General features: G+C 41.0%; 2 protein-coding genes and 2 non-coding genes across 4 annotated transcripts; all 4 read left to right on the forward strand.

Annotated features, from left to right (window-relative positions):
• The first annotated feature begins 124 nt into the window (after positions 1-124).
• trnai-aau (transfer RNA isoleucine (anticodon AAU)) lies at positions 125-198 on the forward strand. The gene has a single exon. It is a non-coding gene; the product is annotated as a tRNA-Ile (tRNA).
• Positions 199-532: 334 nt separating this feature from the next.
• Positions 533-604, forward strand: trnag-ucc (transfer RNA glycine (anticodon UCC)). The gene has a single exon. It is a non-coding gene; the product is annotated as a tRNA-Gly (tRNA).
• Positions 605-3,233: 2,629 nt separating this feature from the next.
• kncn (kinocilin) lies at positions 3,234-9,304 on the forward strand. Its single transcript, XM_030075019.1, has 5 exons — positions 3,234-3,381; positions 4,833-4,901; positions 5,056-5,127; positions 6,172-6,265; positions 9,146-9,304. Exons 1-5 carry the CDS (start codon positions 3,234-3,236, stop codon positions 9,219-9,221), a joined length of 459 nt encoding a protein of 152 aa, XP_029930879.1. The 3' UTR covers positions 9,222-9,304.
• Positions 9,305-11,005: 1,701 nt separating this feature from the next.
• tmem275a (transmembrane protein 275a) lies at positions 11,006-15,082 on the forward strand. Its single transcript, XM_030074691.1, has 2 exons — positions 11,006-11,340; positions 12,298-15,082. The coding sequence occupies exon 2, from the start codon at positions 12,442-12,444 to the stop codon at positions 13,063-13,065; it is 624 nt and encodes a 207-aa protein (XP_029930551.1). The 5' UTR covers positions 11,006-11,340; positions 12,298-12,441; the 3' UTR covers positions 13,066-15,082.
• Positions 15,083-24,610: the final 9,528 nt, after the last annotated feature.

A 24,610-nucleotide genomic window follows, 5' to 3' on the forward strand; every position in this document is an offset into this window, starting at 1 on the left:
CTAGACCTTTTGAGGCATGCGGATGAAGGGCTTTATCAATTTGTGAGAGGGATAATAGTCTTGTTGAACGCAGAAAAGGGAAAGGGACATTGTTAAAAAAGGAGAGTGAAAGCGGCGTATACATGGCCGGTTAGCTCAGTTGGTTAGAGCGTGGTGCTAATAACGCCAAGGTCGCGGGTTCGATCCCCGTACGGGCCACAAATGCTTTTTTTTTTTTTTTTTCCCATATGTTGAATTAAGTGGATATTTATACCGAGCCTCTTCAAGATTTCGCTGCACTTCGTTGAAATCGTGTGCAAAGCGTAACGTTACTATATTTCTGACTCTACGTAGACTGCAAGTAAACTACTAACTACTACAACTAAGTTTGACATCGTAGAGGCAAACCTACTGTAATGCAGCAGAACTAGTGAAGTTCTGCAAGCGTAGAGCAAAATGGCAAATACGGCGGTATGCAAACATATATAAACTGTAAACAGTAGATATCCAAGGGGTAGTTTCATTTCTGTGGTACGCTGGTTTGACTTACAGGGCGTTGGTGGTATAGTGGTGAGCATAGCTGCCTTCCAAGCAGTTGACCCGGGTTCGATTCCCGGCCAACGCATCCTGTTTTGTACCTATTTGTCCAAAGCTTATATGGCTCTGTCAAGGCCACTGTTATTCCACTCAAACACTCGGGAATAATTGGCTTTGTTTTCATGCAATTATTCATAAACACACCTCAGGCCAAACTCCTTGTTTGCTACCTGCACTGGCTCCAAGTACAAGCTTCTGCTGTACACTGAAGGACATCACAGCTCAGTTTCAATGGGCACATGAAACGAGTTATGAAATGAGTTATCCCCATTTGTCCCATAGCAGAGCTATTTAACAACTGCCAGGCAGCCTCCCATATTGATAGCCCAAGGTGATGGAAACCAAACACTATTATGTTGATCACGACTGAGTATTAGAGATGGTATCACTGTGCGAGTTCAGGAGGTGATTACAATGCCTGTAATCTTATGCGCACACCATTTCTGTCTCTGTTCCCCTCCAGTCACTTATAATGCACCTATCCCTTATTATACATCAAAACCATAACATTTCTCCTCACATTTATAGTGTGGCTGTACCTTATTCTTGCCCTGTGTGGTGCCATCCAACCTCATTTACGCCATGCTAAATTAGTTTTCAAATGATTTGTATGCTGCTGTGTTATGAAAATGTATGGTGTGTGTGATGTTTTATATTTCTGTATGCTCAGGTCTGATTTTTTAATCAGCTGTTAAGTGAATATAAATATAAACTATTTTCACAATTCCAAGTTTTTGCAAATGATTGAATTAAAAGGACCCATTGAGAATGGGTCCTTTTAATTCTTTTAAGACCATTATTGGTACAAAAAAAGCAAAACGTGAGCCAGCAGCATGGCTGGAGAGTACAACCAATAAGAGAAGGACCTTCTCTGGATAATGTGTTGAAGGTTAAACAAATTATAGAAGGTGTTTGGCATGAGAAAGAGCCAACAGTACATCATTGAAAACATTCAAAAGTATTCTGCCATGCAGTGGCTCTCTTTTCTTTGCCCTACAAATGTATATACTAGGCTCGATGGAAAAGGTTATGTGAAAATCTTGATACCATGCAGACACAGCCACACAGTGCAGGCAGACTGATGTATAGGCAGACAGCTTTACAGGACTCAGTTGCATGCGGTATGCCACCTGTCCACTTGCACATTCAGATAAAGAGGAAGTATATGAGCTAGCTGAATTCACTATGAATAAATGAAAATAGTAATATGCAAAAGTACATTTTTTTTCAGGGTAGACTATACGGTGGGCTATCTGAACAATGCGTCACATATCATGATATATTGCAATACTCTGCTGACTAAAAGTGTATAAACATAGCTTAATAACAGCCTATCTGCGTAACACCTGGGTAGACTAATATAATATACAGCACATTATATGATTAATCTGCTGACAAAATGGATTAAAACAATTCAAAATTCCCAATTTATTAAGACAGAATTAGCACAATTCTCCTCCTTAACATAGTGCCCTAAAATATAGATGTCATCACCTCATATTAAATTCATAAACACTAAATATTGATACAAGGGTCTAGGGGATTGACATAATATTGCACAAAATAACATGACAACACACAGCTATAAAGATTTTTTTGCATAGTCATAAAATTGAATAGCTCCATAGGTACATAGGTTTGGGTACCCCATGTAGTTTTGCAGACATGCAGATACTTTTACACACACACACACACACACACACACACACACACACACACACCACAATATTACCAGCAAATGTTAATAATATATGTAGGCATGCAGCCCTAGTAAAAAATAGAGAGAGTTCATTACTTGAACAGGAAATGTGTCACTGTTTCTTTTCTACCCAGTAACTTCATTTGTTACCCTACTCACTGGTGTTAATCCCGCTTACCCTCTTCTCCCTCTGTTGCCATGGATATGCTATTCCTATGGCAACTGCAGGCCTTTGTGGATGGCCTCGGGCCCCCACCGTAGAGGACTCTCTGAACCTTTCATTACACATTCCATTCTAGCTCACAGACAAATCGCACAAGTAGCACATACTCTGTCTAACTCTGTCCCTTAAGTCTCTCTGTCTCTGTGCCAAACTTCTATCATGCCCTCTCTCTGCTGCCCTGCCCTCATAGTCATACTGCTTTAATTTTAAATCCTAGACACATTCCATCTGTCTGAGGCCAGACAGCTTTTTGCTGCTCTGTGTTCATTTCTTCAAAATTACACAATGCTGTCAGTATTTTCCATTTACTTGGTACTGCATTGCCAATGTTTGCAGGGTTCTTATGCAGGTAGGAAGAGAGCAGATCTATTGTGATCAGATTTGCATTGCGAGTATCGCTGTCATAAGAGTCAGTGCGGCAAGCTTTTTAATTTTCGGTAGCAATGGAAACCAGAGCTCCATCTTTAAAGATGCATGAGACGTCTTGAGCAGCGGAGAATGGAGGACAGAGATGGAGGCACTGGCAGGGAAAGTGTTTCTGTGTCAGTGAGGTCAGTGAGTGTGTGGCACAAGGGAGGAGCTATAGGCTTGAGGAGATTACACACTGAAGTCGCCGGTGGCTCTGAGGGCCCAAGTCAAAGCTGAGAGCCTGTGTGTGTGTGAGGGCCGGTCACCGTCTGTGTGCCTGGGACTCAGAGCAGCTTGTGGCAGGTGGGGGGGGGCTCCACCTGCTGAATGAACCAAGTCAGCATCGGGGAGTACCATGGGCTGCGGGTGGGCTCGGCCCTGCTTAGCATCGTGGCGGGCTGTATCATCATTGGGGTGTCGAGGGAATGTGATGCTGATGCTGTGGGAGGTATCTTCCTGGGAGCGGGGGGCCTCGGTGAGTGCCTTTGAAACCTTGTTTATAGGTAAAACCAATCCACTTTCATAGCTGCATTCAGGAACATGTATTTCATTGCTTATTCCCATTTTTTCTATGTCTTTTTTCTCTTACACCATCCTTTTTACCTTCAGTCCCGTACCTGAGGTTATTGGTTTTTGTTTACTGATGTGACCTTAAGATTTCTGGTAGATACAGTTCTTTGATAGCAGATAAACAATATCTGCTTGAAAGTGTTGTCAGATTTGAGAGAGGCACACTCACTCATATCAAGGCCAAGGCCAGTAGCCAAATATTTGTCAAAAACACAGATGAAAGATCAGTGGCCCGTGCTGTTTTCCATCCACTTTCATTGAAAAACACCCCATGATCATTTGATACAACCGTGTAACTGAAGCTAACTGATAGCCTCTGGAGCAGAGTTTTCCACTGCCAAGGTAGAAGATTGTCTCATCTGCTTTGTCAGACAGTAAGAGCAAAGGGCATGGCTTCTGATCTGTTCACTCTGTTTATTTCATCAACGTTCAATAATTAACTCCTCTAGAATTCACTGTGCACTTGAATGCAGGGAATCAAAACTGTGCACAGCAGTTCACCAGAGCATTTATTCTTGCAGGAGTTTGCAGCAAAGCAGCACTGGATAAGGTGTTTTGGGGCTCATGTACTCTGATGCTTGCTCCATTACAGAGGCTGACTAATGAGTATGAACAGAGTGTTCTCGACAAAGTGTTTTCACTCCTTCAGCAGTTTCATGACATTATAAAGCACAGGCATTCATCATAGCCACAAACAGAACCTGCCAGGTTGTAATGCCACGTCTTACAGCTTATAAGAGAAATCAGTAAATATGTTGAATTGGATGAGAGTGCCACGGAAAGGCATGCAAGACCTTCTCTTTAGATATTATTTGAAGCATGACATATGATGTACACTAAAAATAATCTCAATGCTATGTCAGGATGACCACAGCTCATGTGTGCTAATAATGACATTTGATAAAACAGACATGTTGGTCACAATGTCGAAAGTGCACTTTAAATGAAGGCAGCAGTTTTCCGTAAGTAGGAATATGCTTGAGCAGAGAGTTTCGCACTGTGTCATATGCCATTTAGCTCCGTTTTCAACAGCACCACAGGGAAATCTGATATCAGTTTAATGAGATTTGTCTTGCAGCCCTCGGTGCGCAGTTGCTTCCTCTACTCCTGTTAATGACACGGTTTCTTTGCTATCCACGACGACATGAATTCGGGACAAAGGATATATTCATTGATCATCAATCTTTTTATTATCCAAGACACTGACAGCATTTATTCACACAACCCCTGCAATCAATCAAGCAGTTCCCTGTTATTATTTCTAATGAGAGCATTCAACCAGGATGAACAGGGCATTATAGTAAAACCAGTGTTAGTTTATCATTCATCAACTTAATTATACTTTGTGCTTTCCAGGCATGCTCATATCTGTCTACCCTTTCATAAAAGCCTGGCTTAACATCAACAACATTCTTCCAAACCTGGGTAAATTTCCATTTTTTAATCCAGTATTTGACAATTCAATTTTCATTTATTTTTGTGTATCGTAATTATTTATTAAAAGACAGTAAAGTGTGGTCTGGTCTGTCAGATGTCATCTTGGTTCTCAGGAGCACAATAGTTTGTTTTTCCTTGCCAGGAAACTTTAGAGTCCACCCCACACCTGCCAATGCTGCTCCTGAGCAACCAGCAGAGACGCTAAGACGAGAAGGTGAGTGTCAGACAGCTTATCATTACACGATCCAACACAAAGACAGCTATGCAAATACAGCTGTCAATAAATGTTTAATAGTAGTATTCACTGTTCTGCTTGATAATTACCAAGTTATATTTGATACCGTTCTGACTCCACTAGCCCGTACGCAGGGCTGGTAGGTAACAGAGATGAGATTGATGATGATTCTGCTTGGTTGTCATTGGAGAGCATCAGCCATCTGTGTAATACTTTCATAAGAGATGGAGATGATGGAGATGAGAGATGGAGTAATGCTATAGCTATTACTTGCCCATAATAGCTTTTAATCTGCGCTGGCACAGAGTGGTGAGGACATAACTAGAGGCAAATACTGGCTAACTATAGAACAGATGATCCAGATGCATGTGTCTGTTTCCCTGAGGTTTTGTTAATATTTTGGGATAACACAAGAATCTAATCTTTGGTACCAAGAAAATACCAAAATTGTGAAAATGCCAATACCAATTCTACTGTCTTTAGTTTTGACAACAACTCAATACTTTACTCTTTAAGTCAGTATGCTTGTTGTAATGCAGTGTAACGTAGCATGGTTATATAAAGTTTTTAAATAAAGAAGTAAATGCTGAATGGGATCTCTGTTTTTACTGGAGTATTGAATCAGACATTGAGAATCATGCAATTTCACTGCTACTGCTTTCGGCTACCACAACTCTGCAACTGTGACATCCCTGTGTTTACCACTCCTAACTCCTTTCAGCTCTCAGATTCACACAGACGAATGCATATAATGTTACATGGTGCACAATTGCACAAGAAATATGCATCTTTAAATTTACAGATCTATTCTTGGAATCTATTCTGTCCCCAGTTAATAATTTTAAACATTATACTCATTTCTTTTCTGTGTTTTCTATGTGGTATGTGTAGTGTGTATATGCCTCTATCTCATTCATGCTGCTGCCTGAACAAGGTTTCTGTTTTAAAAGAGGCATTTTAACACAAGAGAGAAAAGTTACATAAAGAAAGAAGTGTTTACCTGCGCTCCCGCTCTCATTGCAGGGACTCAGAGCCAGCTAAATCTGGAACGATCCAAGAGTCGTATGGGAACCTTTGTGGACGGTGGCCCAATGGCTGAGGCCAACGCAGATGAGGGGTATGACATACACACACACACACACACACACACACACACACACACACAAGAAAACATGCACACACATACATGGATAAGCACCTGCATGTACACATCATGTGCACAAGCAAGATTTAATGTAGAAAGGTGTACGGCCCTCCTGTGTTTTTTCATTATCTTTTTGGCATTACTACATGTCTAACCCTGGCCCTTTAATTAATTGTAACTCGGATAATAAATATCTAAGAGAATACATGTCTCTTGTATCACCTGAAACTCAGTAGGCCTTAGTGACACATTATAGTCACTTGATAGTAAGCTGAGTATCGGCATTGGATTCTCCAAATAAAGCTGGCCACAGGGGTTTCTTAGGACACAGCCTAGTTGTTAATTCATAGTTTTCATTCCCCTGCAAAGTAATCAGAACATTTCAACATCTGTGTGGTTGGACATGTGTCTGCTTCCATTTCAAAAGTTAAATTTGATGTTGAGAAAGTTGAGATATATTGTTTCTGACTGATGATATGATGGCTAATTTACATTAATTTTGTTGCTATCTCCAATCATATTTTGCCCTAGAATAAAAAAGGAGTATGATGCGATGACATAAAATGAGGAGAGCCTGTGTAATGACTCCAAAAACTTGAAAGAGTTTAGGTTGGTACAGTACACTGATTTATCACCTAATATAAAGTGCATGGTGTTGGTTAAATCAAATAAATGAAATAATTAGAAATATACAGCCTTCAATAACATCTCCCTGTTTGAGGAGAGAAACCTAATCTCAGTATTTCTGTATTGCTGCACTGTGTGTGGAAAATTGAGGTTGAGGATGTCAGGTAGGAAGTGGATAACCTTATTTTGATGATTCAGGGTTATTATTTTTTTTTTTTTAAATAACAAAAGTGCATGTATTCTACCCAAACTAGCACCTTAGATAAGAGCATGTGCTTTCTGCCTGCCTCAGCCATTTAGAGGAGAATAGGCAAATTCCCAAAGTAAACAGTACAAGTCATCATCACTTCCTTTTCATAATCAAACAATCAGGTCACACAGTGTCGTTGTTATGGTAACCCAGATCCCTCAGATTCAATTTATGTCTGACTCAACCATCCATCAACTCTGCTGACCCTGGGTTTACCAATCTGGTATCAGCATCCCAAGGTCAGTAACCTAAATACTAGCCAAAAACCAGTAAGAAATGGGAAAATTAAATCATTTATAATATGCAATAATAATTAACCTAAAGAGGCTGTTACAATTAAAGGCAGGTATTAAAGGCATGTTTTATTGCACAGCTAAAGGTGTCCCTCCTGTTTGATATATCAGCTTCAGGTATGACCCAAATAAACTATGAAATTTGCGGTGCGGTCTTTTTGAAATGCTCCGGAAAGTCTTTACTGCTGCTTTCTTGCTTTTCCATTAATTGAGATTTCATGTATCAGTAATGGCTATTTATTTTTTTCTCGAGTTCAGCAGACTGTGTACTTAAAAAATGCCAACGGTATTGAAACATGAGGGGGGGATAAAAGCCTTAATAACTTTGGCCCAAAAAATGCATTATGGAATACCTTCATATGAGGTGTTCATTTGCACGCTCACCTCTTTGACATCGACAGAAAAAACAACCAGGAGAAATCTTACCCTACTCTTTATCAGGTTAATCTTCCTTCAAAGTGAGATAAAAGTGTTGTTTCAGGTTGTTGTCTGGCATGTTTGTTTCAAGCTATTTTTGTACAACCTCCAAGTCTTCATGCTTTGATATTTCCTTTATTTAACTGCGTTCTCAGAGTAGCATCTACAACACACTGGTTCATTCAAATGTAAGATAATGCATCTAAGACTTTAAAAAATCATTATAAAGACATACACAATTTGTCAGTGATGGTGATGGACAGTTATGTAAACTGAATTGTATTCTGCAAGCAAATGTTGAACAGTGAAAGGAATACTCCAACGTTCTGGGCAAAATACCCTTTTTCTGACTTACCCAAACTGAGACGAGGTGTTCAATAGCATTTTCTCATATGCATCCAACTCTGAAGATGTCTTATTTACACAGTGTTGCCATAAGGTTTATTCTTTTACTGTAAGGTTTATTCTTTTACTTTGATGGAGCTAGCCTAATGACTCCCATAGACTATAAGTCTTTATGCTAAGCTAATGCAAAATGCTACCCCTAGAAACCAAACCTGGACATACAGAGGTGGAAATGGTATCAAACATCTTGTCTCAGTCTGGGTGAGTTGGAAAAAAGGTGTTTTGCCCAAAACATAGGAGTATTCCTTTAAAGGAGTGAAGGTATAAAGATAGATTGTATTGATATGCTCAGCTTAAGATTTTTTTTAATACGTGACACTGAGCAAAATGAGTGATAGACAAAATTCACAAAATTATAGATTATGGCAAAACATCATCTACATAGAACAAGTTTGGATCCAGATGCTTGTTTCGTCCTCTAAATGAAATATTAATCAGCAAAGAAGGACAAGTCGTGCAACTTTGGAACGAGAATGTGACACTGATTTGTTCACATTTGTATTCAGCTTGCATTCTGTATTTGATTATGTCCATAAGAGATCAGTGGTACATACTTTGGCTTTGCAGTGCATATATTGCACATTGCGATAGACTGCGTCACAATATATTGTTATATATCTAGTAGAAACAGTATCACACACATTGAAGAACAGATTTTTTTTTCTATGAACAAATGGGTCTAATCAATGAGGGGGGAAAAATCATAATTTTCTCCATACTTGTATTGCTGAATTTTTGGCAACCCTTTATGAACTGTTCCCTAACCCGAACGCTAACTCTGACCACACACACACACATACACACACACGCACACAATCTAGTGTCTCTTCTATACATAACACACATTTTGTTCTGTTGCAGGACATCCTCAGACATACCAGACATCTTGTCTAGAAGGAAACTTAAGCATTCACCTTCTGATCAAGAGTTGCCATGATGTCATCACACAATGCTTACCTCACTGAGCAATATGGCAGCATTATTTATAATATTCTTGATCTTCCTCTTCCTTGAGTTACTTTCAAATATGGGACACAAGCTGTTGCTGCTGGAATGATTTGATCATAACTTCATGTCCTTCTCCCTACAGAACCTTTTTGTGTACCAGCTGAATGTCTTATATTTGTCATGGTTTCTTCATGTTGCTTTATATTTATGTGCTGTAATAAAGAGCTCTAAATATGAAATAAACCTCTAGCGTCAACATCTAATTGTTAGTGGAGTGGTTCCATACTTCATGTTGTCTCCTGACATCAAAGCAAAGCAAATTAAGTTCCTCAAGCCCACTCCTGAGCAGCACATCTCATCACACAATGTACTCAGCCACCAATTAAGAAATTATCATGGTGATTGGGCTCTTGCATGATTCATAACCATCAGTCTTTACACAGGAGCACAGCTCAGCTTCTCTTGCTTCTTGTGCTTGTTACAAATAAAACAAATATGCATGCATGCATCTGTAGACACACACACACACACACACACACACACAAACAAGCAAACAAACAAAGAGCAACATACATGCACACGCTGAACCACACCCCCGCAGTGAAACACAATACAGTGATGCTCGGGACAGCGTTGACAGAATGGCTGCTGCATGGGAAGCAGAATGGGGGGAACGCGGCTCTCTGATGAACAGCGTGACATGCTGTGAGGTTGTGATGCTGGATTGTGCTGATGGTCTCGGGGACAAGAGCTTAAAGAAGGAGCTCTATTATTCAGCCTCAAATGACAGTGTCTCATGGTGCTTCTCTGTCTGTATGAAGTCAAACTCAATCACGGAAACAATGCAGTACGGGCATTTATTGTAATTTGCACATGCACCCCAATTGTTTTTGGCTTTACAAAGCTGTGGCTGAGGACACTGAAACGCTTGAACCTTGTTGCCTAAACTTAAAAAAAGCCAGTCTGGTGAGGGGATGCTCATGAAATTTGCAAAACATGGTGTCACCTTTTCACTACCCTTTAATCAGAGCAGTAGACATTTAATTAGCACAAAAATAACAACATTTTAGGGGCAGTGTTTGTGTTTTCTAATTCCAGAGGATGGACAAAAAGTAGAAACCTTACAGGATGTAGAGCAACCTTATATTGACAAGTGAACAGATACATAGATAAATAGCATCATTTAATCATCATTAAATCAGAGTTACAATAAAGACTGTGTTACAGTGGAGCCACTGAATGATCCTGATCGAGTTTTCTAACTCTCGGACACTGACAGAGACAGTTGATATATATATTGAGTTTCCTAATTCCTTAATTCTAACAAAACATAATTAACTGCATATTGGGAAACTGATGCATGAGTCCAGCAACAAGTTGTGGCACCGCTGAGAGCAATAGCCTTGTATATGCTTTATTATCCACCTGCTACCCCGACGACCCCACCACCACCACCATCACACACACACTCCCCCCGCCCCCCCTCGAGAGAGAGAGAGAGAGGAAAAAAACATCTGTCAGGGTTTCAGAGCTGGCAAAGGGAGGAGCGCTGTGATGTGTGATGATGTGTGTCGAGACAAGACGCTCACATCCAGTGGTTCATGATCTCGGAGGAGGAAAGCGGCGAAGGCACTGCGCGGCAGATTAAATATGAAGACTCAACACCGACTGTAAAAAAAAAAAAAAAGCGAAATGCCCCCAGTAGTTGCTTTTCCTCCATTTATGTTTCCAGCCACCCTTAATCCACACCATGAGGAATAACCTGCCATGTGTTGCGCGCTTCTCCACATCATGAACATCGCGCAGTGTATGTCAACTCAGAAGAAATGCCATCTCACCTAAGTGATCTTTTTTTTCCTTCTCCCTCTTGGATTTTTCCCCTCACTAGGTCGGATCGCCTTATCTTTTATTCACCGGGCTATCACTTGAATTGCCTTCATGACCTGTAAGAATTTATACCTGAAAACCATGAAGACATTTCCTCGTCTGTCGCTTACGCGTCCTTTCAACACAATTACACCCCGTAACTAGATTGATCTTGTGGGTTAAAATCCGCACTGGTGAAGCAATGGGAAGACCTTCAAGTATTCAGGACCTTGCCGTAAATGGTAAGATAATTTTGTATGGTTTTACTAATACATTTTGTGTGTTTCCATCAACGCGGGCATATTGCACATACTGTTAGTAAACAGTCTATGTAAACTTGAGATTGCGGCTGCTAGATGGCATAACCATTTGCTTGGATTGTGTCTTTCACCTAGCCCCTCTTCATTTGCACTGTATGTTCTTGATGATGAATGAAAGGGGTGATTGGATTGCTGCTAAATACTCAAATGCTAATCCCCAGTGGCCTTGCATGAATTAAGCAGTTGCGATGCACTTGCACAGATTTTTACTACCAGACTAAGCAAGGAAAGAAATCAACAGTGATTATATTTGATTCCGACTCATCATGTTTTTTTTTTTTTGTTTTTGTTTTTTTTTTAATTCGACATCAACAGATATCAAGCATTGATGATGCTTCCTTCTTTTTACAAGGGGCACACTACAGTGCATGCATTCCGGTTACTCAGTTACCAAGTTCATTTTCAAGGGGAGCATTCCGGTTTAATTTTCAGCAGACCTCTCTCATCCAATGGGACAACCTACCATATGTCAAAAATGCAGACTACAGCTGTAGCTACTGTAAGTACCACTCAGATGCCAGCTTCAACCTAACCTGGCATACAGCCCAGTGTTTTCCATTTGTAAGTTATGTTATCAGATAGGATTTCATTGTAATGTGTCAACACACACCCACTCCTGACATGTGTGATTTGAAGGAGTAGCAGAGTCGCAGTGATGAATGCTCAGGGGTCTAGCTCATTGATGGATTGCTCCAACTCTCTTGGGGAGGGTATTGGACTACCCTTTTTGATGATTAGATAGCACTCCAATGATATTTCAGTGCACAGAACAAGTGTAATGAGCACAGGGCACCTTGCCAGGGGTATAATTTCTTTTCTGTCATTGTGTGCATCTAAAAAAAACAACCTCTGTAACAGCTGTCATGTATTGTCTTTCAGACAAAGGCGTTTTCACACCGTGAATATTGGAGCCCAGTTTAGTTAACATTGCCATGGGGAATAGTCTCTGCTGAAATACAGGGAGAAAAGACAAAAGTCAAGGACGTGAGAAAGAGAGAGAGAGAGTAGCCTTGAGGTGAAGACATGGTCATCACTGACAGGAGCTCCAGCACTCCTGTACCCAAAAAGGACCTCACAAAGAAGAAGAGGAGGAAGTCTCGCCCTCATGGCCTGCCCTCTCCAGCACTATGCTGCGCCTGTGGCCTATGCATCATGCTGGCTGGAATCAACATCACCCTCGTGGGGGCTTTTGCCTTCAGCACATTGGTGCCTTCTGCCAACCCCCCCATCATCATTGGACCTATCCTGCTGCTGGTGGCCTTTTCCTTTTTTGGGGCCTGTTGTGTGTGCAGCCGCCTTCCGCCTGCCCAGAGCTCACATAGGTCTAAATTAGGTGGTCGAGGAACGGGGTTGATGGGACATGGTGGGTTAGCCGGAGGAGCAGCCTTCGAAATAGAGACCAGCGAGCACACGCTGCAGGATACAACAGCTGTGCAGCTCAGTCCCACGCCCTCCCCTGGATCATCTCGGGCGTCCAGCCCAGAAAGGGAGGCTCTTCCTGACGCAGCTGCACCTGGGACCTGCAAGCTTTTCACCATGGAGACCAATGGCCCTTCGTCTGTTGCTACTAGCGCAATCTACTCAGCCTCCACGGTAGCAGGAGGGGAGGTGAGGCTCAACCTGCCACGTGAAGAAGTGGTCACCTAGCAGGACCGAACACATGACATCCCTGTAGGAAACTCTTCCAAGGCTGGTGCGCTAGAATTGTAAATAGCATTCTGGCTCGCTAAGATTGATTGTGTCTGCCGATTTCCATAGTGCCATTCCTCTGGTTGTGACAAGTTCTTGATGATATGTGTTTGATTTTATTGCTGTCAACCAGTAAATAGCATGCATTGTTGATGACGCATCCAAGTATTTGTGGATCATAGTTCTTGGAATTCAAATTCCTACCTCCCTTGTGCTGTTGTTCTGCAGGTCCTTGTTTTTAACTTTGGGCATTATGACCAGTTTCTATGTAGAAGCCAAAAGAAGTGGCCAAACTTATCATGTGTATCTCTCACATTTACTCTGGCTAATGGAAATCTGAAAAAGCGAAACAAAATGTCAGCTAACCTCTCGGCAGTGATTTGAGTCGATGTGAAAGATCAGTGATGAAAACCAGAGTGGGAATATATGTAGTGACACTTGGCATTTTGTGTGCCATTCTCAGAGCTGAACCTGTTTTGGGGAAAAAGAACATAATAGGTCATGGGGGTCCCAAAGCAATATTATCTCACCTGGCATACAGCTGAAAGTAAATTCTTGGCATTTACAGTTCTTGTTTAGTTCTTTTGAACTAATCATAGATGAGTAATGAAACAATGGCACTTGCCGTCAGCCAGTAAATTTGTAATGAATGATGGTATGTTGTACACTGTGGTATTTTTACATGTAACTGTGTACAATGTAGGATCCTGGAAGCAACACTGTGGTTTGATAAGTGTAAGCCTTTGTAAAATTATCACACCTACATTAACACTGTGAATACTATGTTTTGGTCACTATGCTAGAAAGCCTTATCTAAATTTTATATGTACATGTTCAATGGCAAGATACTTACAAATGACTATTTTAAAAGGTTATTTTTCCCTTATACTTATAGATATTAAATCATTCCATTACACCTGTAATGCAATTGAGTGATTTTCACTATAATACAAGTGGGCTATTATAACATAAGGTTGCAGTGTGATTTCATAGAGGAAGAGCATGTTATACAAATGTGACCATCCAAATTTAACTGTATTCAGTACCACTGTCATGACGCACGTTAAGGATACGTGTGTGCATTTTGTGTATCTCAGTTTTGCCACATTGATGTACTGTATTTGGATGACAGCAAAAAAACTAACTTTGTTTGATATAGCATGGCAAGTCACTCTTCATTTAGATTTCAAGAGAGCACATTTGACTTTGTGTACTAACCTCTACTGGAAATGATAGGACACAGCCCAGCTGAGGTGTTGGACATACAGTTTAAATGTTCAGATTCTGACCATGAGTTCATATCTGTTCCCCATCACTGTGATGTCTCCTCATCAGTTATAAACTGGATTGGCCAAGTAAAGACATTTCAGCTGATTTCCTGTAAAGGAGCGTTGCCTTAGACTGAGATATCAGGATCAAACTAATGAGGGCTATATGAAAGTGCACAATGGTATTTTTTAAAAATTATTTATTAGAAAACCTTGTTGGGCTCTGGTTTTCTATCCCATATTGCTAGGATAGATCCAACTTTTTTTTTTCTTTTTGTGAGGATGTCCACCACAGACTGAATAAGAACCGACTGCTTGACTACATCACAATTTTGAACCAACAACTGGATCATCAGAGTTTTTTTGTTTATTTGTTTGTTTGTTTTTTATCAATTTGCTGATCTCCTCATGATTATCAACGATTGACCAGAACATTCCCATGTTATTCTTCACATCACTTATAAAGCATCTCAAAAACTAATGGAAATGGAGTGACTATTTTTGTGAAGATTATAATTTCTGTTTATTTTAAAAGAACCTGATCCAAATGTAAATATTTCAAAAGGCTAAATAAAAAAGGCTCTTTCAGTAGAACAAGAAGCTGTTCCTTACATACGCATGACATGACTGCATGTTCTTGCTGCATTGCATTTTTGTGTCATCATGAAGTGAAATGAATAAAAATGTCCAGCTGGTCTTGTCATACTCTAAATATTCAAATAACTTCAGCATGATCTTGATGTAACAATCTTTTTTCCCAGGTGAGGGAGGAGGAGTGTTGGCGTGAGCACATGGTGATAACATTTGTTATCGTGGTTCTTACTGTGCTGAGCCAACCTCCTGAACACATGGGGAGTCCCTGAAGCAGCCCTATGACGCTCTGATGACCCACCTTTCTCCCATCTCTTAACCAGAGGTGGAAGTAACTAATTACATTTTCTCACGTTACTGTAAGTGAGTAGCTTTTTGTGCACTTATTTTTACTTAAGTACATTTTTGCTTAATTGTTGTACTTCGCTACATTTTAAATCATATCCATTACAGAGAACAAATGATCAACGACAGATTGTGGAACCTTTCACAATAAAAGCTCGGTCAGCAGAGATGAGAAGAGGAACCTGCTTCGACTTTGAGGGTTCTACTTTTTGTCATCTCCAAATCTCCAATAAGAGGTGCATGATGAAAAAATTGCACATGGTCGATGGAAGTGAGGACCATTTAGACTCAATGGGTAAAAACGTGGATTAAGTATGGAAAAAAGGAGAGAACCATCACTCAGCTGGCCTGATGATGAGAACCACATAGACTCAACCATCATATTATGTGTTTATTCCACATCTACAGGGTCCCCGCTTCACTGAAACCTCTGCAGTTTTGCACAATGCACCTTTAAAAGAGTCCAGTTTCAATTGTGTGCTCTCATTTGTTCATAACTACAAAAGAAGAAGAATCACGTTATTGTTTTGAAAAAGCAACTCAGTAGCTTCTTTCATTACATACATCATTCTAAATCAGCTTTTCATTTACTTAAGTAGATTTTTACAGCAGTATCTTTACTTGCACCTAAGTAAAATATCTGCAAAGGAACAGTATTTCTGTTTGAGTAACAATTTGTAGTACTCTATCCATCCCTCTTAACACTATGTCAAGGTGCCCTTGAGCAAGGCACTCATCCAACAACTGCTCCAGAAAGCAGTGCTCCTTCTCATCCTGTGTTGGTGCATGAAGTCAGAGTGGTCGCCACTAGATGGCGCTACTGGCACATCTTTGACTTGCATTGAAGTTATGTAAAAGAAAGTCTGTCAGTTTTACATAGAGCCAGCAGATGTCAGCAGACTATAACAAGCTGCTTTTTGGCTTTTGTTGAGACTGCAGAGAACAAATGATATGACAGAAAAATAGGTAATATTCAAGTGATTTTCATCACATTTTTATGGTGCATCTAAAACATCAGCATATCATGTTTTAAGCTGTCTGCAGTTTTCTCAAGGCAGTGCTGTGGATTATGCACCAGGTAAGGGTCACAAAAGAAATGATAACATGTCAGACATTTAGACATTGCAAGGTTTATAGAGTGACAGCATGATCATAAAAGCATACAGCATGTGTAAAAATGCAGTGGGCAGTTCTGAGTGTCGATCTCAGACGAAATTACAAATGACATCAGTAACACAAGGGTATCATTTTGAAATATCCATGATGCTGATAAAGCACCCTTGTGTTTCAGAGATGATGAAGGCTCAGATCTGGAGTGTCCTACTTTCGGGGCTTGCTCACCACTGATAAAGTGGTCGCAAGATCTCTTTGTATCCGAGAGGCTTCAAAACTACTTACTTTCAATTTCACAGTTCCATTTTTTGAAGGCTCATATTTAAAGTAGCACCATGGGGTCTAAATCGTCTGTGATTTGGTGGGTGAGCAATGATCAAAAAAAATGAAAAAAGGGTAAAGAGAAGGATTGAAGGAGGGAACGAACATTTCTAGCAGTTCAACCTCAACCATATACTGATTTATAAGGTGCCAGGGACTATACTGTGTGTATTTTCACTGCCTTAAGATGATGAAAGACTGAGATTTTGCATGTTTGTTTTAATTTGTTTTCATAAGCCATAGCAAATCAGCAATAACATGACGCTGTGTCTGCCTGACTTATTTCTCTGAGCAAACTCTTATCGATGAATTTCTCCATCGCGGTTTACAGTAATAGACTGGCAGCAAGGCTCTGAAGCGCCATACGGTGGTTTGAAGCTGATTTCTGTCACTAAGCGAGCCAGGCAGGGAACTCGGCAAAGGCACTCGGGCTATCACATGTAGTCTGAGATAATGAGATTTTCAGTGATTCGGTTTGAAATAGCTTTAGAGGGAACACCTCCGCTCCCTCAGCCAGAAGAAGTTTAGGTGCTAGAGGTATCAGGGCCATAAAGGGGACACCGTTAACTGTGATTCAGTTCATGTTTTCGGGGAAACACGAGCATTGCCAAACCATCACTCCACTCAGAATCTTACAATTTTTTTTAACTTTTGCCATGTTTATGTTGGAGGATCAATGCAGGACCTGATTTCCCATGGGGCTACCTGTTGTCCTTGAGCGAAAAGGCTCATAAAACACATTACATATTCAGCCAACTGGAACCTGACATAGCACAGGATTTACTGCCAATTTAGAGGTGAACAGGTTTACAGGTAGGCTGCTCCCTTCAGGAAAATGTTTATATGTTTATGTTCCCATTCATGGCTCGGTGAGCAAAGGTCAGGGAGAGGGATCATGGTCTACAGCTGTAGTTTACCTTACTCGTCATTAAAGCGACACTGACACATGGAAACCCAAGGCCCCAAATAAGGGAATCCATCCTCTGCCCTTTGGAACTTTTGCCCCCCGCTGTCTTCTGGGAATGTTTTCTGAAATTCTGTTATGTAAAAATTTCAAATCATTTCCATGAAAAAAAGATGCAGAGGCACCTAATGGCTTCAATGAGCTGGGGGAAGACCACATTGTGTTGGTGTATCCATCTTTGTAATGCTCTAAAGGCTGTTTTTGCCATCACATGATGCAATTAGGTAGTTTTTCTTACTGATTTAAGTAAGATTCAAGTTAATTTGATGTTACTAGAAGTCCTTGGATAGTTCTACAGCTGTGCCAGGAAAGCTCAAACTACTTCATGCCAGATTGTGGTGGTTACTGAAGATCATAGCCTCTGAGCAGACACCGAGTACACTTTGCCCTGAAGTTATCACAGTGGCTATGAAAACTGCACTGTGACTGCAAAATGCTGGCTTTTGTTGTTTAGTAACTGCACAACAAGGACAATTCAAAGCAACACACTTAATGACTGCGAGAGGGGCTTAAAGGGACAAAACAATGACAAATGGGCAAAAACATGCTGTGAGCATTTGTTTTATAAGAAGAGCAGTAAACACCGAGTCCAGCCACAGTGTAACTCCAGGTCTCTTTCATAATATTTGCTTGTAGCATCCATATTCATTAAATGCAGGGGCACTTACCACATCAGCAGGCTCACTTTAGCAACATTGTGTAGTGCTTCAAAACCACAGCATGTCAAACAGTATCAGGGTATATTTTCTCTATGTTGTCTTCATGCAGGTTTCCTGTAACAGGGCACTTTATTTTGACGGATGGCATGCAGCAAAAATGATTGGATGTTAGTGATTGGATGACAAAATACAAATAAACGGCAACAAAAGCTTCAAAGGTCTGGAAATTAGAGGTGCAAGGATTTTGACACACAAAGGGAGTCGAACATGCTCAGCTAACCTTAGATACAGCCATCTCGTGTCTTCTTGCATGTTATAGTGAGATGTCGCGCTCTGACAAGCCACTGCTGCAATGACACACACACACTCACACTCGCACATACACACAAACATACACATACATAAACACTCACACCTGCAATGACAAACACCCCATCCGCTCTAAACCGGAGCATAGCGGATTCTGATGCCTCTCTGCAAGTGTGCTTGTTGGTGAGCATGTGCATGGCAGTGTGAGTGTGTGTGTGTGTGTGTGTGTGTGTGTGTGTGTGTGTGTGTGTGTGTGTGTGTCTGAGAGAAAAAGCTCTCAGTTGAATGAGCCAGGGAGAGGAGGGGGATGGAGAGAGTAATCAAGCTGAAAAGATTAGGGGAAGACGAGCTGCTGAAGATCTATGGGAGCAGACACTGGTTACATAACTCCTAACCCAGTTCGCTCTGCTTTGTAAGACAGACTGGAAGGGAGGAGAGGGATTTACCGGACTGGGATGAATTCCTGTCCACAGACTGACATGAACCAGGCCATTGGTTACCTTCCTGCATTGTGTACTGTCACAAGTATTGAGTAACAAATTTGTGATGTATATTTCCTTTAAAAAAAAAATGTTTCTAATTTTCAAAACACCGTTTCAACCCGTTTGACCTAGCCCAGGTCAACCCTGAAAGTGAGTTGTTTACCCTCAGTATCTTTGAAAAGTGTACATTGGCTGTATTGCGCTTTAGATCTGAACAAATACTGGGCTGAATTGCATGCAAAAGACACTTGTGGCCAGGGACAATAGATGAAAACTGGCTTTTTTTTTTTTTTTTTTTGGTGATCTCTGGCAATTTACATTAATGTTCATTATGGTGTACTGTTCCTGTCATTTTTTTTTTTTTTTTTTTTTTAAGAAGTGTGTTTTGGTTTTCTATCTGCCCAGCATGGGTGGGCCTCGTGACTGTGGGACGGTTTATGCTGGTTTCTATGACTGGAGGATTTCGGGGGCGACACGGAGAAGAAAGCTCCCTCCAGATCTTGGGATAAGGATACCGGGGATTTTTGATCAAAACCAATGAGGGTCCAAATAGTGATGCCACAGTGCTCTGAATACCAATGACCACTGACAATTGTTCCCTCGCCACTCTTAGCCCCTCCATTCACTGCTATTAAATGGCAGTTTATTCAAGTGGCCAGGCTGTTGCATAACCCCCCTTTTTACAAGTCTATATGTGGGCCCTGGAAGAAGAAAACATACACAGTTGTGTAGGAAGAGGGAGAGGGAGGGGCAGAGTGCAGATCCGGGGAAATAAAGAGAAAAAATTGCCCCTCTCTGACAGTGCAAAATAACACCATGACAATGGGAATTGGTTTGTTGGTCACATGAATAGAATTAATGTTGTGGCAGCCAGATCAATCAGTCTTTCCTACATCCAACCATTAACAAAGCCGATCAATGTGGCTCTCAGTTGTTTCAGTAATGCTCAGCGAGCACGCACCCAGGGAATGGCCATGCCTGGTTCTGTTTACCTCAACTGGGTGCCTTTGACCTGTTCTGCGAATGTTATTCTTAGAAAGCTGCGAATGTCCACTGTTTATTAAAGCTTATCAATACACATACCAAAAATAGAGTGCTGTGCTAACATTTAAGAGTGACTAATGATGAAGTGTACAACATGGAAGTCCAGCACGATCACGGTATAAACATTTGCACATGGTGGGTGAACGGTGCACTGTTGGTGAGACTTGGTGCAGGGCGCTTCAGCTGTTGTCAATACGTGTCAGAACATCATCGATATGATGACATGATAATGTACAATGCAAAACATGCAATGTATTTCATGTTTAATGACATAAACTGTTTGTTAGCATGATAGAACAAAATGTACCGATTTACTATCATGAGGGGATGTCCTGGGGTGCAAAAGGGCTGGTAAACAACATGCTGTACCACTTGGTTCCAGCAGAGGCCTCTGTCCTCCAAAGAACTTCAGTGACAATGATTTTAAAAAAGAAAAAGCAAAAAAAAAAAACAACAAAAAACACACATTTGTCCCCCCCAAAGCAGACCGCTTCAGACCAGTTTTTGCTTTGAGTTTCACAGAGAGGTAAGGTCATCACACTCTGTGAAATTCAAGATTAGATAGCTGTCAACATGGTGTGTTACTGTCATTTTCTGACAGCACCACTGTGATCATAACATATTTTTTAAATTTCACTTGCCAATTATTTATTGCCTGACAGGTAAATCCATTGTGATTGACTTGTGATTAATTGAAATGCAACATGCAGATGTGTTTTCCCAGGAAAAGACAATCACACATCGCTGTACAGTGTAAATACTATTTAATTGATCCCAGTGATGAGTTACATCCACTTTGTGGCTTTATAATGCTATACTGACAGACAGTGGAGAAACTATCATAGGTAATTGTGTACTTATCTGTGCACTTTACAGTACACCACGTAAATATATAATGTATGATGATATGATCAGTTTACAGGAGACTCTTGTGAAATGACCCTTGATTACATTCAAGACCTAAGCGCCTTGGGTTGTGTATCAGGTATTCACCAGGTCTCCCTTAAATTAATAATGACATGCTGATCCTTGGTGGACTCGGTGTGCCATGACAGAATAGCCACCACACAACAGACTACCAACGAGAAACCACACAACACCGAGCGAAAGTCCTTTTCCTGCAGGAAGAAAAGGCCTGATTTAGTAGGTCGTTGGTAGACAGTGGCCACCTGTGGAAGAGAGGAAGTCCTTGTCGTTGTGCGTCCGACAGGCCGGTTTTTTAATGGAGAACCGGTTTGCCATGGCAGCGGCTGTTAGCGCACACTGCACTGTGGGGGTGGCCAGTCTGTGTCAGCACTCATTACCATCCTCAGTCTCACTGGTTCCCTCATCCAGGAGTCCCTTAGAAACAAATAAAAGGGAGATGCTTTACACTTTAATGACTTTCCCACAGTGGCTCTCCAAAACAACAGCTCCCCTTAAATTGCTGGGCCCTGGCTGAGACTGGAGGAGAGTCCCCACTGCTCAACAGAGGAAGGGAAGTACACAGTCCACTGTCTGTCCACTCAGCAAGGCCAGCCAACAGGGGGGAATAATCAGGCCTTTATGTGGCATGGGGCCTGCAGGGGACAGCCTTGGTATTGTCCCGGCAGTCCCCCCTCCCTGACCGGGGCTTGATTGTTCCTCTGTATCCAACGCATGGTCACGTTGTGACACCCCCACACCCCGACCTAGGGTTTATGCATCAACACCCCACCCCCAACACCCCCCAAACTCTCTCTGCAAGAAAACAGCTAATGAAGCTCCAGTTTAGGGACCAGCTAAACCCAAGAGGAGCGTTTATTCTCTAATATTTCATTTCTTCTAAATGTATTCATTGAGATAGGTTAAATTTAAAGAAAAGTTACATTTCAAGAGCAATAATTTGAGTAGATGACTGTAATCAAATGGTCACCATCATGCTACATAATTTTTGTAGTGGGAGTTATGTAGCTCATTGCAATCAAATGTCATTATTCTACTTTGTCTCCTGAAGCCGAAAGACCGATGCAAGATTACTGACACTGCCAGCCTCATGATGCAAATGGACTGATATCTGCGTTTCGAGTGTAATCTGGTCTGGATCAGTGTTAACACAGAAGCTTTGTGGTAAACACACATTCCACATGGCAGCTTCAGACCACCGCGCTGCTGGTTTTAGCTTTGAAGATCAATTTTGATCTTAAAGCCTGTTACATAATCACTGAAATGTATGAAGTTTTCATAATAAGTAGCCCTCTGTACATAGTAGACCATTTTGTTAAACTGTACAGTTTGTCTCAGATTTTATTTTAAAACCTCCCCCCAAAATGAAATGAACCTACTGTTAGGGTTAGGGATGCAGATCTCCATCTTTACAAGGCATTTAGTCTCATAATCTTAAAGTCTTGTTTTTCGTAACACATGTGAAGAAATTCAGCCAGTGGGACAAGATAACTTTCACTTGTTTCCAAAGCAGTTTCACATGTTTCAGGGATTTTTCTGGAAACACATACAGCCATAGACAGACATAAGTTACCATACCTTTAGTCCATATACATTATTTGCTTAGAAAAGATGCCCCCTAAAATGTTAATCATTTGCCTTCAGAAACACAAAATATGGTATAAAACCTGGGAAGATTCACAGATATTACCAGTTTTATTTTAATCTAGTAAAATGAGTTAAATGCATCTCTCTCTCTCTCTCTCTCTCTCTGTGTGTGTGTGTGTGTGTGTGTGTACATACACATTATATACACATTTTACACTTTTACACGCATTATACATTTTATATTATAAATTTGTGTATGTATGTGTATGAGTGTATATAGATAGATAGATAGAAATTACACTCAAATCCTGCTGTATTAATCAAACAGGACCAGACTGAGAAGTGACTGGAGAAACCCACGTTCCTGGGAACAAAACAGAAATCTGCATTCGCCTCTTCCTTGTTTATTTAAGCTTTGTCTCTGTCAAAGTTCTTCATTGTCCTTGTTTGAGGTGACGTCAGATCCTTGCCTTGCCCTTGTGATGAGTCAGCCATAAAACCAACATTATTTTCACCTTTGAATTGTCATGACTGATGCAGTGGCCAACTGCTGGCGAGCAAAGCACGCTAATTTTACTGTTAACTTTGAGCCTGTTAAGCTCAGAATAATGCTGTGTTTCGCGTGGATGTCATATCTGTAAAATGCTGGATTACCAGGTCCTGTTAAAATGGATTACAGCCATGTTGTATGGCATAAAACATAATCCCCACTGTAGATGAGAACACTGTAAATCCTTACTGAGCTAGTTATGCTTGTGTGTTGCGTGTGTGTGTATGGTGTATGTGTGTTTGCCTATGTACATATGTTATCAACAATCATGGGCGTAGGCATATTAAGTATGTATGCTATGTGGGTGTCTTTCTTAACACACTGACCTTTGTTATGAAACTATTCTGATGTACATGCTGTTACTGAGGATGTTGACACAAGCGATGTGCAAATCTCTGGACACGCGCACAAAGTCTGAGTTGCTTCTCTCAGGTTGAGGATTCAGACAACTGCAGGCAAACTCAAACAGACCGGTGCCCTCATCTCCCAACATGCTATCAGGGGGATTCCCTCTTCATCTCGTGTCCTCTTTTAACTCATTCAACTCTGATTTTTCCTTAAAATTCCCCTCATGTAGCTTCAAAGTTTTAAAAGATGAAAATGGCGCATATGCATTCTATATTCACTGGTTGCAACTCCTCATTGAAGCTTTATCACACTTCTAGTGAATGAAATATTCAAACACAAGATGGCATGGTTTTGTCGCTGCCACATCACATCAGCTAGATAATATCTATATGTGTTGTGCATCAGTTTGTACACATTTCCCTGTAGTTCAGCAGGGCCTAATTGGTATCTATGGAAACCTTGGGATCTCAACTAGAATTAAAAATAAAGCTCTGTGGGTGTGAACAAAGCTCAGCCATACAGCAATGACGAACCCACCAATGGGAGCGGCAGAGTTGAAGAGGTTAAAATTGGTGAGTCATGTTTAACGCCTGTAACAGACCGTATTCACACAATGGCCATTTTCCGCTGACATCACGCTCAGGGTGAGAAGCTCAAATGCTGTAATCAAACGTGTAATGTGGTACGGCCGCGTCCCGGGTTGCATATCTTATAAACACAGGGAATCTGACTAAACGCTAAAGTTTCACCGCTTCCCGACTGATCAGCAACTGAGAAAACAATGGATAGGGAAAACCCAGAGGGACATCATGACATTTTTAAAGGTAAAACAACATATTCACCCATCTGATAGCGTTACAGGTTAGACAGGAGAGGGGTAAATTAAGTATAACACAGGCTGGACCAAGTCTGATGGCTGCTGCCACCCACAACCACCCACCAGGGGCTGTCACATGGTTTCGCATTAACTTGGAACAGGTGTCAAGGTGTGCTGTTCG

Source organism: Myripristis murdjan, chromosome 17 (genome assembly GCF_902150065.1).
Source record: "Myripristis murdjan chromosome 17, fMyrMur1.1, whole genome shotgun sequence".
NCBI classification, from domain to species: Eukaryota; Metazoa; Chordata; class Actinopteri; order Holocentriformes; family Holocentridae; genus Myripristis; species Myripristis murdjan.

What these genes read in the sequence shown, in the direction of transcription:
- tmem275a (XM_030074691.1), top strand. Translation starts at nt 12,442, where the DNA reads ATGGTCATCACTGACAGGAGCTCCAGCACTCCTGTACCCAAAAAGGAC.
- kncn (XM_030075019.1), top strand. Translation starts at nt 3,234, where the DNA reads ATGAACCAAGTCAGCATCGGGGAGTACCATGGGCTGCGGGTGGGCTCG. An exon ending in CCTGGGAGCGGGGGGCCTCG is followed by an intron (nt 3,382 to 4,832) that starts GTGAGTGCCTTT and finishes TGTGCTTTCCAG; the next exon opens with GCATGCTCATATCTGTCTAC. An exon ending in GAGGCCAACGCAGATGAGGG is followed by an intron (nt 6,266 to 9,145) that starts GTATGACATACA and finishes GTTCTGTTGCAG; the next exon opens with GACATCCTCAGACATACCAG.